The following is a 12861-nucleotide window of genomic DNA, read 5'->3' on the forward strand; positions in this document are numbered from 1 at the left end:
TGGTTGTAAAAACAGAAAGGCAGATTATTATCTGAATGGTGATAGATTGGGAAAAGGGGAGGTGCAATGAGACCTGGGTGTCCTTGTACACCAGTCGCTGAAAGCGAGCATTCAGGTGCAGCAAGCAGTTAGGAAGGCGAATGGTATGTTGGCTTTCGTTGCAAGAGGATTTGAGTACAGGAACAGGGATGTCTTACTGCAGGTATACAGGGCCTTGGTGAGACCACATCTGGAGTACTGTTTGCAGTTTTGGTCTCCTTATCTGAGAAAGGATGTCCTTGCCATGGAGGGAGTGCAACAAAGGTTTACCAGACTGATTCCTGGGATGGCAGGACTGACGTATGAGGAGAGATTGGGTTGACTAGGCCTATATTCACTAGAGTTTAGAAGAATGTGAGGTGATCTCATCGAAACATATAAAATTCTAACAGGACTAGACAGACTAGATGCAGGGAGGATGTTCCCGATGGCTGGGGAGTCCAGAACCAGGGGTCACAGTCTCAGGATACGGGGTCTGCCATTTAGAACCGAGTTGAGGAGAAATTTCTTCACTCAGAGGGTGGTGAACCTGTGGAATTCTCTACCACAGAAGGCAGTGGTGGCCAAGTCATTAGATGTATTCAAGAAGGCGATAGATATATTTCTTAATGCTAAAGGGATCAAGGGATATGGGGAAAAAGCGTGAACAGGGTACTGAGTTAGACGATCAGCCATGATCATTTTGAATGGCGGAGCAGGCCTGAAGGGCCGAATGGCCTACTCTTGCTCCTATTTTTTTTTCTATATATGACTCCAGTCCCACACCAATGTGGTTGACTCTTAACTCCTCTGAAGTGGCCTAGCAAACCCTTCAGTTGTATCAATCCATTCACAGACCACAGCGGTTCAAGAAGAAGGCCCCACCACCACCACCTTCTCAGGACAACGAGGGATGGGCAAGAAATGCCAGCCTTGCCAGCGACACCCACATCCACAGAATGAATATATAAAAAAAAGAATGAGTTCATGGAATCCATTCAAGACAGCTTCCTGGAACAATACGTTGTGGAACCAACCAGGGAACAGGCTATTTTTGATCTTGTCTTGTGTAATGAGACAGGGTTATTTAGTAATCTCACAGTAAGGGATCCTCTGGGGTAGAGTGATCATAGTATGATAGAATTTCACATTGAGTTCGAGAACGGTGTACTTAAGTCCGAAACTAGAGTCTTAAACTCAAGGCCAATTATGAGGGGCGAGTTGGCAAAGGTAGATTGGGAAATTAGATTAAAAGATATAAGACGGCAGATAAGCAATGGCAAACATTTAAAGGACTATTTCATCATTCTTAAAGGAATATTTCATAATTGAGGAATAAAAACACCAGGGGAAAAATGATCCATCTGTGGCTAACTAAAGAAGTTAAGGAAGGTATTAGATTCATAGAAGAGGCTTATAATGTTGCCAAGAAGAAGAGTAGTAAGCCTGAAGATTGGGAGAGTTTTAGAAACCAGCAAAGGAGACCAAAAAATTGATATAGAGGGAGAAAATAAAATATGAGAGTAAACTAGCAAAAAATATAAAAAGATTGTAAAAGCTTTTACAAGTATATAAAAAGGAAGAGAGTAGTGAAAGTAAACATTGGTCCCTTAGAGGCTGAGACAAGAGAAATTCTAATGGGGAATAAAGAAATGGCAGGAGATGTTAAACAAATATTTTATATCAGTCTTCACAGTAGAGGACACAAAAAACATACCCAGAAATAGTGGAGAATCAAGGGGCCAATGAGAGTGAGGAACTTAAAGTAATTAATATTAGTAAAGAAAAGTACTGGAGAAATTAATGGGTCTAAAAGCTGACAAGCTGATCCTTGTGGCACCCAACTAGTTACAGCCTGCCAACCTGAAAATGACTCATTTATTCCTGGACCTGATGGCCTACATCCTAAGATTCTAAAAGAGGTGGCTGCAGAGACGGTGGATGCATTGGCTGTGATCTTCCAAAATTCCCTAGATTCTAGAATGGTCCCAGCGGATTGAAAGGTAGAAAATGTAACCTCGCTATTCAAGAAAGGAGGGAGAGAGAAAACAGGGAAATACAGGCCAGTTAGCCTGACATCAGTCGTCGGGAAAATGCTGGAATCCATTGTTAAGGAGGTGGTAACAGGGCACTGAGAAAATCATATTATGATTAGGCAGAGTCAACATGGTTTTATGAAAGGGAAATCGTGTTTGACAAATCTATTGGAGTTTTTTTGAGGATGTAACTGGCAAGATAGATAAAGGGGAACCAGTGGATGTAGTATGTTTGGATTTTGAAAAGGCATTCGAACACGAAAGGTTGTTACACAAGATAAGGGCTCATGAGGTTGGGAGTAATATATTAGCATGGATAGAGTATTGGTTAAAAGACAGAAAACAGAGAGTGGGAATAAATGAGTCATTTTCAGATTGGCAGGCTGTAACTAGTGGAGTACCGCAAGGATCAGTGCTTGGGCCTCAGCTATTTACAATCTATATTAATAACTTAGATGAAGAGACCGAGTGTAATAGAAACATAGAAACATAGAAAATAGGAGCAGGAGTAGGCTATTCGACCCTTCGAGCCTGCTCCACCATTCAAGTTATGATCAGGGCTGATCCTCTATCTCAATACCATATTCCCGCTCTCTCCCCATACCCCTTGATGCCTTTTCTGTCTAGAAATCTATCTCGCTTCTGCTTAAATATATTCAATGACTTGGCCTTCACAGCCTTCTGTGGTAGAGAATTCCACAGGTTCGCCACCCACTGAGTGAAGAAATTTCTCCTCATCTCAGTCCTACATGTCCTACCCCGTATCCTGAGATTGTGACCCCTTGTTCTGGACCCCCCAGCTAGGGAAAACATCCTCGCTGCATCCAGTCTGTCTAGCCCTGTCAGAATTATATGTTTCAATGAGACCCCTCTCATTCTTCGAAACTCGAGTGAACATAGGCCGAGTTGACCCAGTCTCTCCTCATACGACAGTCCTGCCATCCCAGGAATCAGTCTGGTGAACCTTCGCTGCACTCCCTCTATGACAAGTATATCCTTTCTTAGGTAAGGAGACCAAAACTGCACACAATACTTCAGGTGTGGTCTCACCAAGGCCCTGTATAACTGCAGTAAGACATCCTTGCTCCTGTACTCAAATCCTCTTGCAATTTATCCAAGTTTGCTGACAATACAAAGCTCGGTGGGAAAGTAAGCTGTGAGGAGGACAAAAAGAGTCTGCAAAGGGATATAGACAGGTTAAGTGAGTGGGCAAGAAGATGGCAGATGGAGTATAATGTGGAGAAATGTGAGGTTATTCACTTTGGCAGGAAGAATAGAAAAACAAAATATTTTTTAAATGTTGAGAAACTATTAAATGTTGGTGTTCAGAGAGATTTTGGCGTCCTTGTACAGGAAGCGCAAAAAGTTAGCATGCAGGTACAGCAAGCAATTAGGAAGGCAAATGGTATGTTGGCCTTTATTGTAAAGGGGTTGGAGTACAAGAGTAAGGAAATCTTGCTGCAATTGTACAGGAATTCGGTGAGAACACATCTGGAGTACTGAGTACAGTTTTGGTCTCCTTATCTAAGGAAGGATATACTTACCTTCAAGGTGGTGCAACAATGGTTCACTCGATTGACTCCTGGGATGAAAGGATTGTTCTACGAGGAGAGATTGAGTAGAATAGGCCTATACTCTGGAGTTTAGAAGAATGAGAGGTAATCTCATTGAAACATAAGATTCTGAGAGGGCTTGACAGGGTAGATGCCGAGAGGCTATTTCCCCTGGCTGGAGAGTCTAGAACTAGGGGACATAGTTTCAAGATAAGGGGTCGGCCATTTAGGACTGAGATGAGCAGGAATTTCTTCATTCAGAGTGTTGTGAATCTTTAGAATTCTCTACCCCAGAGGTCCGTGGATGCTGCATTGTTGAGTATATCCAAGGCTGAGATAGATAGATTATTGGACTCTAAGGTTATCAAGGGATTATGGGGTCAAGCGGGAAAGTGGAGTTGAGGTCAATGATCAGCCATGATCTTAGTGAATGGCGGAGCAGGCTCAAGGGGCCATATGGTCTACTCCTGCTCCTATTTCTTATGTTCTTACAAGAGTGGTACTGAGTCAAGTTGGTTCGGATTCATCCAAACTGAAGTGCATAGAAGAAGACCTCTATATTCCCAATCCACAGTAGGAAAGCTGAGTTAGGTTAGGCAATATCAATAGCAAGTGGAGGTTTCTCACTTTATGGGCAGCATCCATTGGTGCAGGAGCGTGTGCTGATAGTGTGAAACAGGAGATACCTGGCTCTTCAGAAATGTGGTGCATCTAATTGGCAGAGATGCAAATCAATGGCTTACTGGAACTTATCCCATAGTAGCGTGTGGCACTGTCAGCCTGGCTCAGTGGTTACACTCTTCTATTAGTAGGTAGGGGACTCACCCTCTCTGTAGGCCATGAGCACATAATCTAAGCTGCCACTTGGGTGCAGTGCTGAGAAAATGTTGCAATGTTGGAGGTACTGTCTTTTGGATGTGGTGTTAAACCAAGACCTATCTGTCTGTTCAGGTGGATGTAAAAGATCCCATAACTAGTTTTTGAAAAAGAGCAAAGAGTTCTCCAATGTCCTGGTCAACATTCCTTCCTCAACCAACACACCAAAAAACAATTATCTGATAAATTATTTTATTTGAAGTTTGATGGCTTGTTTTCCAGGCTGGTTAGGTAAGAGTTGCTGTCGTTAAGATCTTGGAAGCTGGACACCATCAGTTTATCCAATTAGTCCCCCAAGACCTGAAAGCCCACAGTCAAAGCATGTTGGAGGTCTTGAGGTCTCCATAGCGGGGGAACCGATGCAGCTTGGAGCTGACACTTGCTCCAGGGTGCATTTCATAGATGAAAAGCCTTCCCTGGTGGTGGTGTCAGAGAACTCCACTATGCCTCTTGCCATCTGCCCTACAATCTGCAAGAGGCTGAGCGGTGCTTCCACATATGCAATGCTCAACCAACATCCTTCTTTTCAAGCACACCCCTGAGATCAGAGTCCTACACTTCTGAGCCAAGGGTTGAGAACTCCTGAGCTTCCACCCAGCACTGTCAGGCTCTATGTCCACTGCTGCCTCCTCTGGATGCTTTGTGCTGTGTAATTTACCCAGTGCAAAGTCCCCATCTGAACTGTCTGTTTCCTCCCACGTGAATCTCTTTGGGAGCAAGAGGGTGAATGACAGAATGGTTGAGGTGGTGATGCAAGAGATAGAGTAAAGTAGTAGGTTGTTACCAGGAACTGACAGCGGGCATGGATCACGTGGGCTATGTGTCTCGCCAGGAGCTTCAGCACCTCTTCCTTATATGAGGGTATTATTCGAATGTCAGGGTCACCCCCTGTTGTGCATCTCCCTCACATTATAGGCAATCTTCTCTGTAAGAAGAATCACATGATGTGAAATGGCTGTGAGTGGCACACGTCCAGTTAATAACGCATGCTGTCAGCCGGCAGAAAACAGAAGGGGATGATATCAGTTGGAAAGAAGCAAGGACATGTGAGGTGGGGCTTGGCAGGGTCAGTAGATATGGCAAACTGATACAGAAGGTCTATTTTTGGGTGGCATGTGGAACAGGGATAGGACCACTAACCAATGGATTACTTGACAATCTAGTAGGGCAGCAGCTAAGCACTGCGAGGGCAAGGAATGATATAGTGGCACAAAGGATTTGATACTGCAATCATGGCACATGTGAAGCTCTTCTCTTACTTTCACTGCCCTCATTTGGTCATTAAATGTCTTTCTGCATTGTGGGGCTGTTATTGGAATCAGAGAAGTGGCATTCACAACCACCACCATCTCCTTCAGCATGGCTCAAAGCATGGAGTAAAATGGCCTTCTGCCACCTATCCCAAATACATAATCCTTTCTCTGCACATCTCTGAGGGTGAAACATCAATGTGTGCCGCACATTGGTTCATGGCTCTCTGTTTGCCGTCTACCCTAGCCCCTATGTCTCCTAATCCCTCTTGCTGCTGGTGACCCCTTTAAGTTGCTGCAGGCCTTTAAATCCTACCAAATGTTTTTTACGCCACCCATGGCGACACTGAGCAATGGCAGGCAGGACTTACACTGACTGCCCACCCAACAGTTTACAAATTAGTGGAGATTTGCGACAAGACCAGTGTTGGGTCACTGTGGTGACCAGAATTTCTGATTTGTTGGATTTCCAGCAACGGATTGGGCCACCAGGAATTTTTCAGCTCAAACAAGTTCTGCAATCTGTACGTCTATTTCAAACACATGGAATAGAGTAATAGACTTATGATTTAATTCTCTATTTCTAGCTGAGATCCTTCTGAAGTGTGGTACCTTTTATCAGGGTCTGAAATTCACTGTACTTGATGTATCCGCGCTCAAGGTTAATCTTCAGAGGCAGCAGTAAAGTGAAAAGGAACTTGTGAGTTTCATAAAGACCACGTACTGAATACTTGAACACTTCATAGGTCAGGTAGTCAATAATGTTCCTGATTCTCTTTGAAGCAACAGGAGACTTCTTAGATCTACACGGAAAAAAAATCAGAAAACTAGTGTAATGGACAAAACTCAGGAATAGTTTTATTTAAAATGTAACATATGTATTTCTTCACTAACAGAAGATTAATAGAAAGCTGAGGTTGAAACCTTCCATTTATTTACACCAATGGTGTAGCACTGACTCGAAAATTTGACTAAAATCTCAGGAGTATGCTGATCTGATAACTCAAGCGACAAGGTATCCTCCTCCCCTCTGTTCTGCAAGCTCTAACCTGCTGACAGCTAAACTGTGCATTTCCAGTATTTCAATTTTTATTTCAGATTTCCAGTTTTTTTTATGTTCATTCATGATGCCAGCCTCACACCCTCACAGATGTGGCATCATTTCATAGAATCATACAGCACTGAAAGAGGCCATTTGCCCCATCATGCCTGCTGTTTGAAAGGCCTATCCAATTAGTCCCATTCTCCTGCGCTTTCCCCTTCGACCTGCAAATTTTTCCCCTTCAAGTATTTATCATAGAATAGAATAATAGAATGGTTACGGCACGGAAGAAGGTCATTTGGCCCATCAATTACGTGCCGACTCTCTGCAAGAGCAATCCAGCTAGTCCCACTTCCCCTGCCCCATCGCTGTAGCTCTGCACATTTTTTCCCTTCAACTACTTATCCAATTCCCTTTTGAAAGCCACGACTGACTCTGCCTCCAACACCCACTTCAGGCAGTGCATTCCAGATCACAACCACTCACTGTGTAAAAAAGTTTTTTCTCATGTCGCCTTTGGTTCTCTTGCCAATCATCTTAAATCTATGTCCTCTGGTTCTTGACCCCTCCGCCATTGGGAACAGTTTCTCTCTATCTACTCTGTACAGACCCTTCATGATTTTAAACACTTCTATCAAATTTCCTCTCAACCTTCTCTGCTATAAGGTGAACTACTCCACCTTCTCCAGTCTATCCACGTAACTGAAGTCCCTCATCCCTGGAATCATTCTAGTAAATGTCTTCTGCACCCTCTCCAAGGCCTTTGCATCCTTCCTAAAGTGCGGTGCCCAGAACTGGACACAATACTCCAGTTGTGGCCGAACCTATGTATTACAAAAGTTCATCATAACCTTCTTGCTTTTGTACTCTATGCCGAATAGGCAGCATGGATACAAAATTGGCTAAATACTAGGAAACAGAGTAGTTGTAAACGGTTGTTTTTCGGACTGGAGGGAGGTGGTGTTCCCCAGGGGTCGGTACTAGAACCGCAGCATTTTTTGATATATATTAATGACTTGGACTTGGGAGTATAGGGCACAATTTCCAAATTTACAGATGACACAAAACTTGGAAGGGTAGTGAACAGTGAGGAAGATAGTGATAGACTTCAATGAATAACTTCACACTTCTCTGCATTAAATTTAATCTGCGATGTGTCTGCCTATTTCACCAAGCTATGTCTTCCTGAAGTCTGTTACTATCCTCCTTACTGTTTACTGCATCTCAGTTTCGTGTCATCTGCAAACTTTGAAAATATGCCCTGTGTACCCAAGTCCAGGTCATTAATATATATCAAAAAAGAGCAGAGGTTCTAACACTGACCCCTGGGGGACACCGCTGCAAACTTCCCTCCAGTCTGAAAAAAAAATGTTCACCACTATTCTCTGCTTTCTGTCCCATAGCCAATTTCAGATTCACGCAGGCACTGCCCCTTTAATCCCATGGGGTTCCATTTTGCTAACAAGTCTATTACTTGTGTAGGTTTCCATCTGTAAACCTTTGCTTTGTGATGTACCCCATTACTCTATGTGAAGTAACTGTCAATATTTCATCTAACACTGTTGAGAAGCATACCTGGCTATGGAGAGGTCAAATATTTTCAGGAATTGTGCAAGTGAGGTCTGGTACATCATGTTGACCATACTCATTTCTGTGATGAGGAAGTACAGGATGCTACCACGAGTGGCTGCTGGCCGGTATTCTTCCTGTGCAGTGTTAATCTTTACCTCGGTTTCCGCTGCCACATGCAGCTTCTCACTCACTTCAGTTGCTGTCGTCTTTGTTATCCGCAGGACTCCAATCAGAGACTCATCATCCACCAGTGAACCTGAAGAAAAGCCCATTGAGCTGATCAAGACCTCATTTCTCACCATTGTAATCCCAACTTCTCAAAAGATTTACAGAACTCAATCAGTTTGATGTAGTCTTCAGGACAAGGGTGAAAGTTTTTGTCAGTATATTCTTTGAAGGTATCAAGGTGCCTTCCCTTTGCCAGAGTTAGGCTGGTATAGATCTTGAGGTAATACTTTAGCCAAATTAATGACTTTTTATCTGGCTGGTGTGAAATAAGATCATAAGAAATAGGAGCAGGAGTAGGCCCCTCGAGTCTGCTCCACCATTCAAATAGATCATGGCTGATCTTCGACCTCAACTCCGCTTTCCTGCCCGATCCCCATACCTCTTGATTCCCTTAGAATCCAAAAATCTATCACTTTCAGTCTTGAATATACTCAACGACTGAACATCCACAGCCCTCTGGGGTAGAGACTTCCAAAGATTCACAACCCTCTGAGTGAAGAAATTCCTCCTCATCTCAGTCTTAAATGGCCGGCCCCTTATCCTGCAACTATGCCCCCTAGCTCTGGACTCTTCAAATATCAGCTGCAGGGACAGTGACAGTGTAAACGATGAATATGTGAAATGGTTAACCAGTGAAGTATGTACCTTTGGTGGTGCTGAGCTTGAATAGCAGGTTATTCTCCAACTCCTTCATTTTGCGTTTGTTGGTGGTGACTTCCTCTATCAGTTGCACGCGCTCTGCTTCCAGCTCCTGCAATTATCAGAGGCTTAAGATAGTTAGAAATAATTGTTCTAAATCAGTGAGGGGAAAAGTAAAGGAAAATCTTACTTCAGGTAACAATGTCGGAGCAAATGTAAGCTGGTAGCAAAAGGGGAAAGGATTTCAGTGAAAGAGTATCCTTGGACAATTTAGCCACCAATCCTGTGCCTTGGAAACTCTGCCCATTAACCATTTCTCCTGGGATTTGGGAACAAGCAGCTACCCTGTGTACGTACGGGAATATTTACATGAGGTTTGCTTGTTTTGGAATCTGAGGGAAAATATAGCACCCAGGGTCTATAGGTTGAGTCACTTTCCTGGATATGACTGAGAATCAGTGCATCAAGAGGCTGTGCTTCACCAGGCAGGCTGTCGCTGATCTATGCAGCCTCCTGCAACAGGACCTACAGCTTGCTGACCCAGGGGGCCATGCTTTGCCAGTGGCTGCAAGGTTACCACCGCCTTTACATTTTTTGCCTCAGGTTCCTTCCAGGCTGCTACACCTGCATCTCCCAATCTGCAGTGTACAGCAGCATCAAGCAGGTCACCAATCACTATTTGTCAGGGCCAGCCATAATTTTTCCCATGGATGCCAACACTCAAAATGAGAGAGCTCTGGGATTTGCAGCACTGGTTGGCTTCCCTCGTGTCCAGGGAATAATTGAATGTAGCACTCATGTAGCCATCAAGGCACCAGAAGACAAGGCAGCAGCTTTCATCAACAGGAAGGGCATTCATTCAATTAATGCCTAGCTGGTTTGAGATCACCACAGACGAATCATGCAAGTTTGTGCCAGTTTCAAAGCAATTGCCATGATGCCTTCATCCTGTGATACACATCCATCTCCCCACTATTTCACCCTTGCAGGCAGCGTAGGAGGATGGTTGCATGAGAGCAAGGGCTACTCACTGCACACCATGGCTGATGACATCCTTCCACACAACCTGTACAGCTCGGATACAATTGCAACCATAGGACTAACAAGAACATTAGTGAGCACATTGTGCTTTTGAAGCAAAGGTTCAGATGCTTGGATAGGTCTGGAGCTCCCTACAATAATGCACCACATAAATCTGTCACATTATTGTAATGTGCAGCATGTTGTACATCATGGCAATACAGAGAGGATTGCAGTGGGAGGAGGTACAGCATCAGGAAGAGTCAACATCTGAAGAAGAATTGGATGAAAGTGAGTAAAAAGCAGAAGAATGCATTGTATTAAATCCATTGCTTTAAGGTCAGCCTTAATTTAACAGTTGTAAACAATTTTACAACACCAAGTTATAGTCCAACGATTTTTATTTGGAATCTACAAGCTTTCGGAGGCTTCCTCCTTCCTCAGGTAATTGTCAGGAGCTCCTTGAAGCCTACGCATTTATACATCATAGAACAATACATGGTGTTTACAGACTGCCCCTGCAACTGCCCGTTGCCAAGGCAATCACCGTGTTCAGACAGAGAGGTGTCACCGACAGAACCCCCGAATACACATTCAACAAAAAAACAAACAGGACAAAAAACAGAGAGAGAGAGAGAGAGAGAGAGAGGCAGAAACATCCGGAAGGCAGAGAAAGCCAGCAAATGACCCATTATATTAAAAACAGATAGCTTTTGTTCGCTGGTGGGGTAACGTGTAGCGTGACATGAACCCAAGATCCCGGTTGAGGCCGTCCTCATGGGTGCGGAACTTGGCTATCAATTTCTGCTCAACGATTTTGCGTTGTCGTGTGTCTCGAAGGCCGCCTTGGAGAACGCTTACCCGAAGATCGGTGGCCGAATGTCCCTGACTGCTGAAGTGTTCCCCGACTGGGAGGGAACCCTCCTGTCTGGCGATTGTTGCGCAGTGTCCGTTCATCCGTTGTCGCAGTGTCTGCATGGTCTCGCCAATGTACCATGCTCCGGGGCATCCTTTCCTGCAGCGTATGAGGTAGACAACGTTGGCCGAGTCACAGGAGTATGAACCATGCACCTGGTGGGTGGTGTCCTATCGTGTGATGGTGGTATCTGTGTCGATGATCTGGCATGTCTTGCAGAGGTTACCGTGGCAGGGTTGTGTGGTGTCGTGGACGCTGTTCTCCTGAAAGCTGGGTAATTTGCTGCGAACGATAGTCTGTTTGAGGTTGGGTGGCTGTTTAAAGGCGAGTAGTGGAGGTGTGGGGATGGCCATAGCGAGGTGTTCGTCGTCATTGATGACATGTTGAAGGCTGCGGAGAACATGGCGTAGTTTCTCCGCTCCGGGGAAGTACTGGACGACGAAGGGTACTCTGTTGGTTGCGTCCCGTGTTAGTCTTCTGAGGAGGTCTATGCGATTTTTCGCTGTGGCCCGTCGGAACTGTCGATCGATGAGTCGAGCGTCATATCCCGTTCTTACCAGGGCGTCTTTCAGAGTCTGTAGGTGTCCATCCCGTTCCTCCTCGTCTGAGCAGACCCTGTGTATTCGCAGGGCCTGTCCATAGGGGATGGCCTCTTTGACGTGGTTAGGGTGGACCCACCGCGAAGAATCACTAAAGAGACTACTCGATAACATCAACAAGTTCCATCCCACCATCAAGCTCACCATGAACTACTCCTCAGAATCAGTTTCTTTCTTGGACACACGAATCTCCATCAAAGACGGGCACCTCAGCACCTCACTCTACCGCAAGCCCACAGACAACCTCACGATGCTCCACTTTTCCAGCTTCCACCCTAACCACGTTCTGCAGGTGACACCTCTCTGTCTGAACACGGTGATTGCCTTGGCCAGGGGCAGTTGCAGGGGCAGTCTGTAAACACCATGTATTGTTCTATGATGTATAAATGCGTAGGCTTCAAGGAGCTCCTGACAATTACCTGAGGAAGGAGGAAGCCTCCGAAAGCTTGTAGATTCCAAATAAAAATCGTTGGACTATAACTTGGTGTTGTAAAATTGTTTACAATTGTCAACCCCAGTCTATCACCGGCATCTCCACATCTTAATTTAACAGTTCAGTGGTCATTGCCTCTAAGTTGACTCTCACTTCTTCACTGACCAGGCAAAGCTAAAAGCTAACATTACTACAATATAAAGAGAAATCAATCGCAATATAACATTCGCAAACTTAAAGACAGTCAGATTAACCCTTTCCTTACAATACTAAACTTGGAACTGTAACATGTTTGAGTTCTCCAGCTAAAACTTGCAAGGTTGTCATAAGTATTGGCTGTTAAGTGTATGTTTAATTACTGTCTGCTTAATAAATTGGTGACATCTGACATTCAATGTTGTGAACCCTATTAATTTGAGTAAATTACACCCATCCTCTAACACTTGAAAATACAGCAGGACCATTGAGACTTCGATGAGGAAATAACTAAAGCAAATGAATTGATGGAGTTTGTTCAATAAAACTTCAGTAGAATGCTGAAAATGCAGGATAATTACATAAAGGAAACCAGTAAGCTCAGTCTAAACAAACATGACCTAAAGTGGATTAATGACAAATTAAAACCGACATAAAGAGGAAAAATAAGCTCAATGGGGCTGATTTTCCTCTGTCATCTGCC

The 12861-nt window shown here is 44.3% G+C and overlaps 1 protein-coding gene across 1 annotated transcript in view; it reads right to left on the bottom strand.

Annotated features, from left to right (window-relative positions):
* Window positions 1-12861, bottom strand: part of LOC137322210 (dynein axonemal heavy chain 8-like) — a 1468904-nt gene that overhangs the window by 115631 nt on the left and 1340412 nt on the right. The window contains exons 78-80 of the mRNA XM_067985326.1: window positions 9221-9326; window positions 8351-8603; window positions 6346-6536 (exon numbers count right to left, since the gene is read on the bottom strand). Of these exons, the coding sequence (XP_067841427.1) occupies window positions 6346-6536; window positions 8351-8603; window positions 9221-9326 (550 nt within the window). The remainder of the gene's footprint in view (window positions 1-6345; window positions 6537-8350; window positions 8604-9220; window positions 9327-12861) is intronic.

The sequence above is a fragment of the Heptranchias perlo genome, chromosome 5 (genome assembly GCF_035084215.1).
Source record: "Heptranchias perlo isolate sHepPer1 chromosome 5, sHepPer1.hap1, whole genome shotgun sequence".
Classification (NCBI taxonomy): domain Eukaryota; kingdom Metazoa; phylum Chordata; class Chondrichthyes; order Hexanchiformes; family Hexanchidae; genus Heptranchias; species Heptranchias perlo.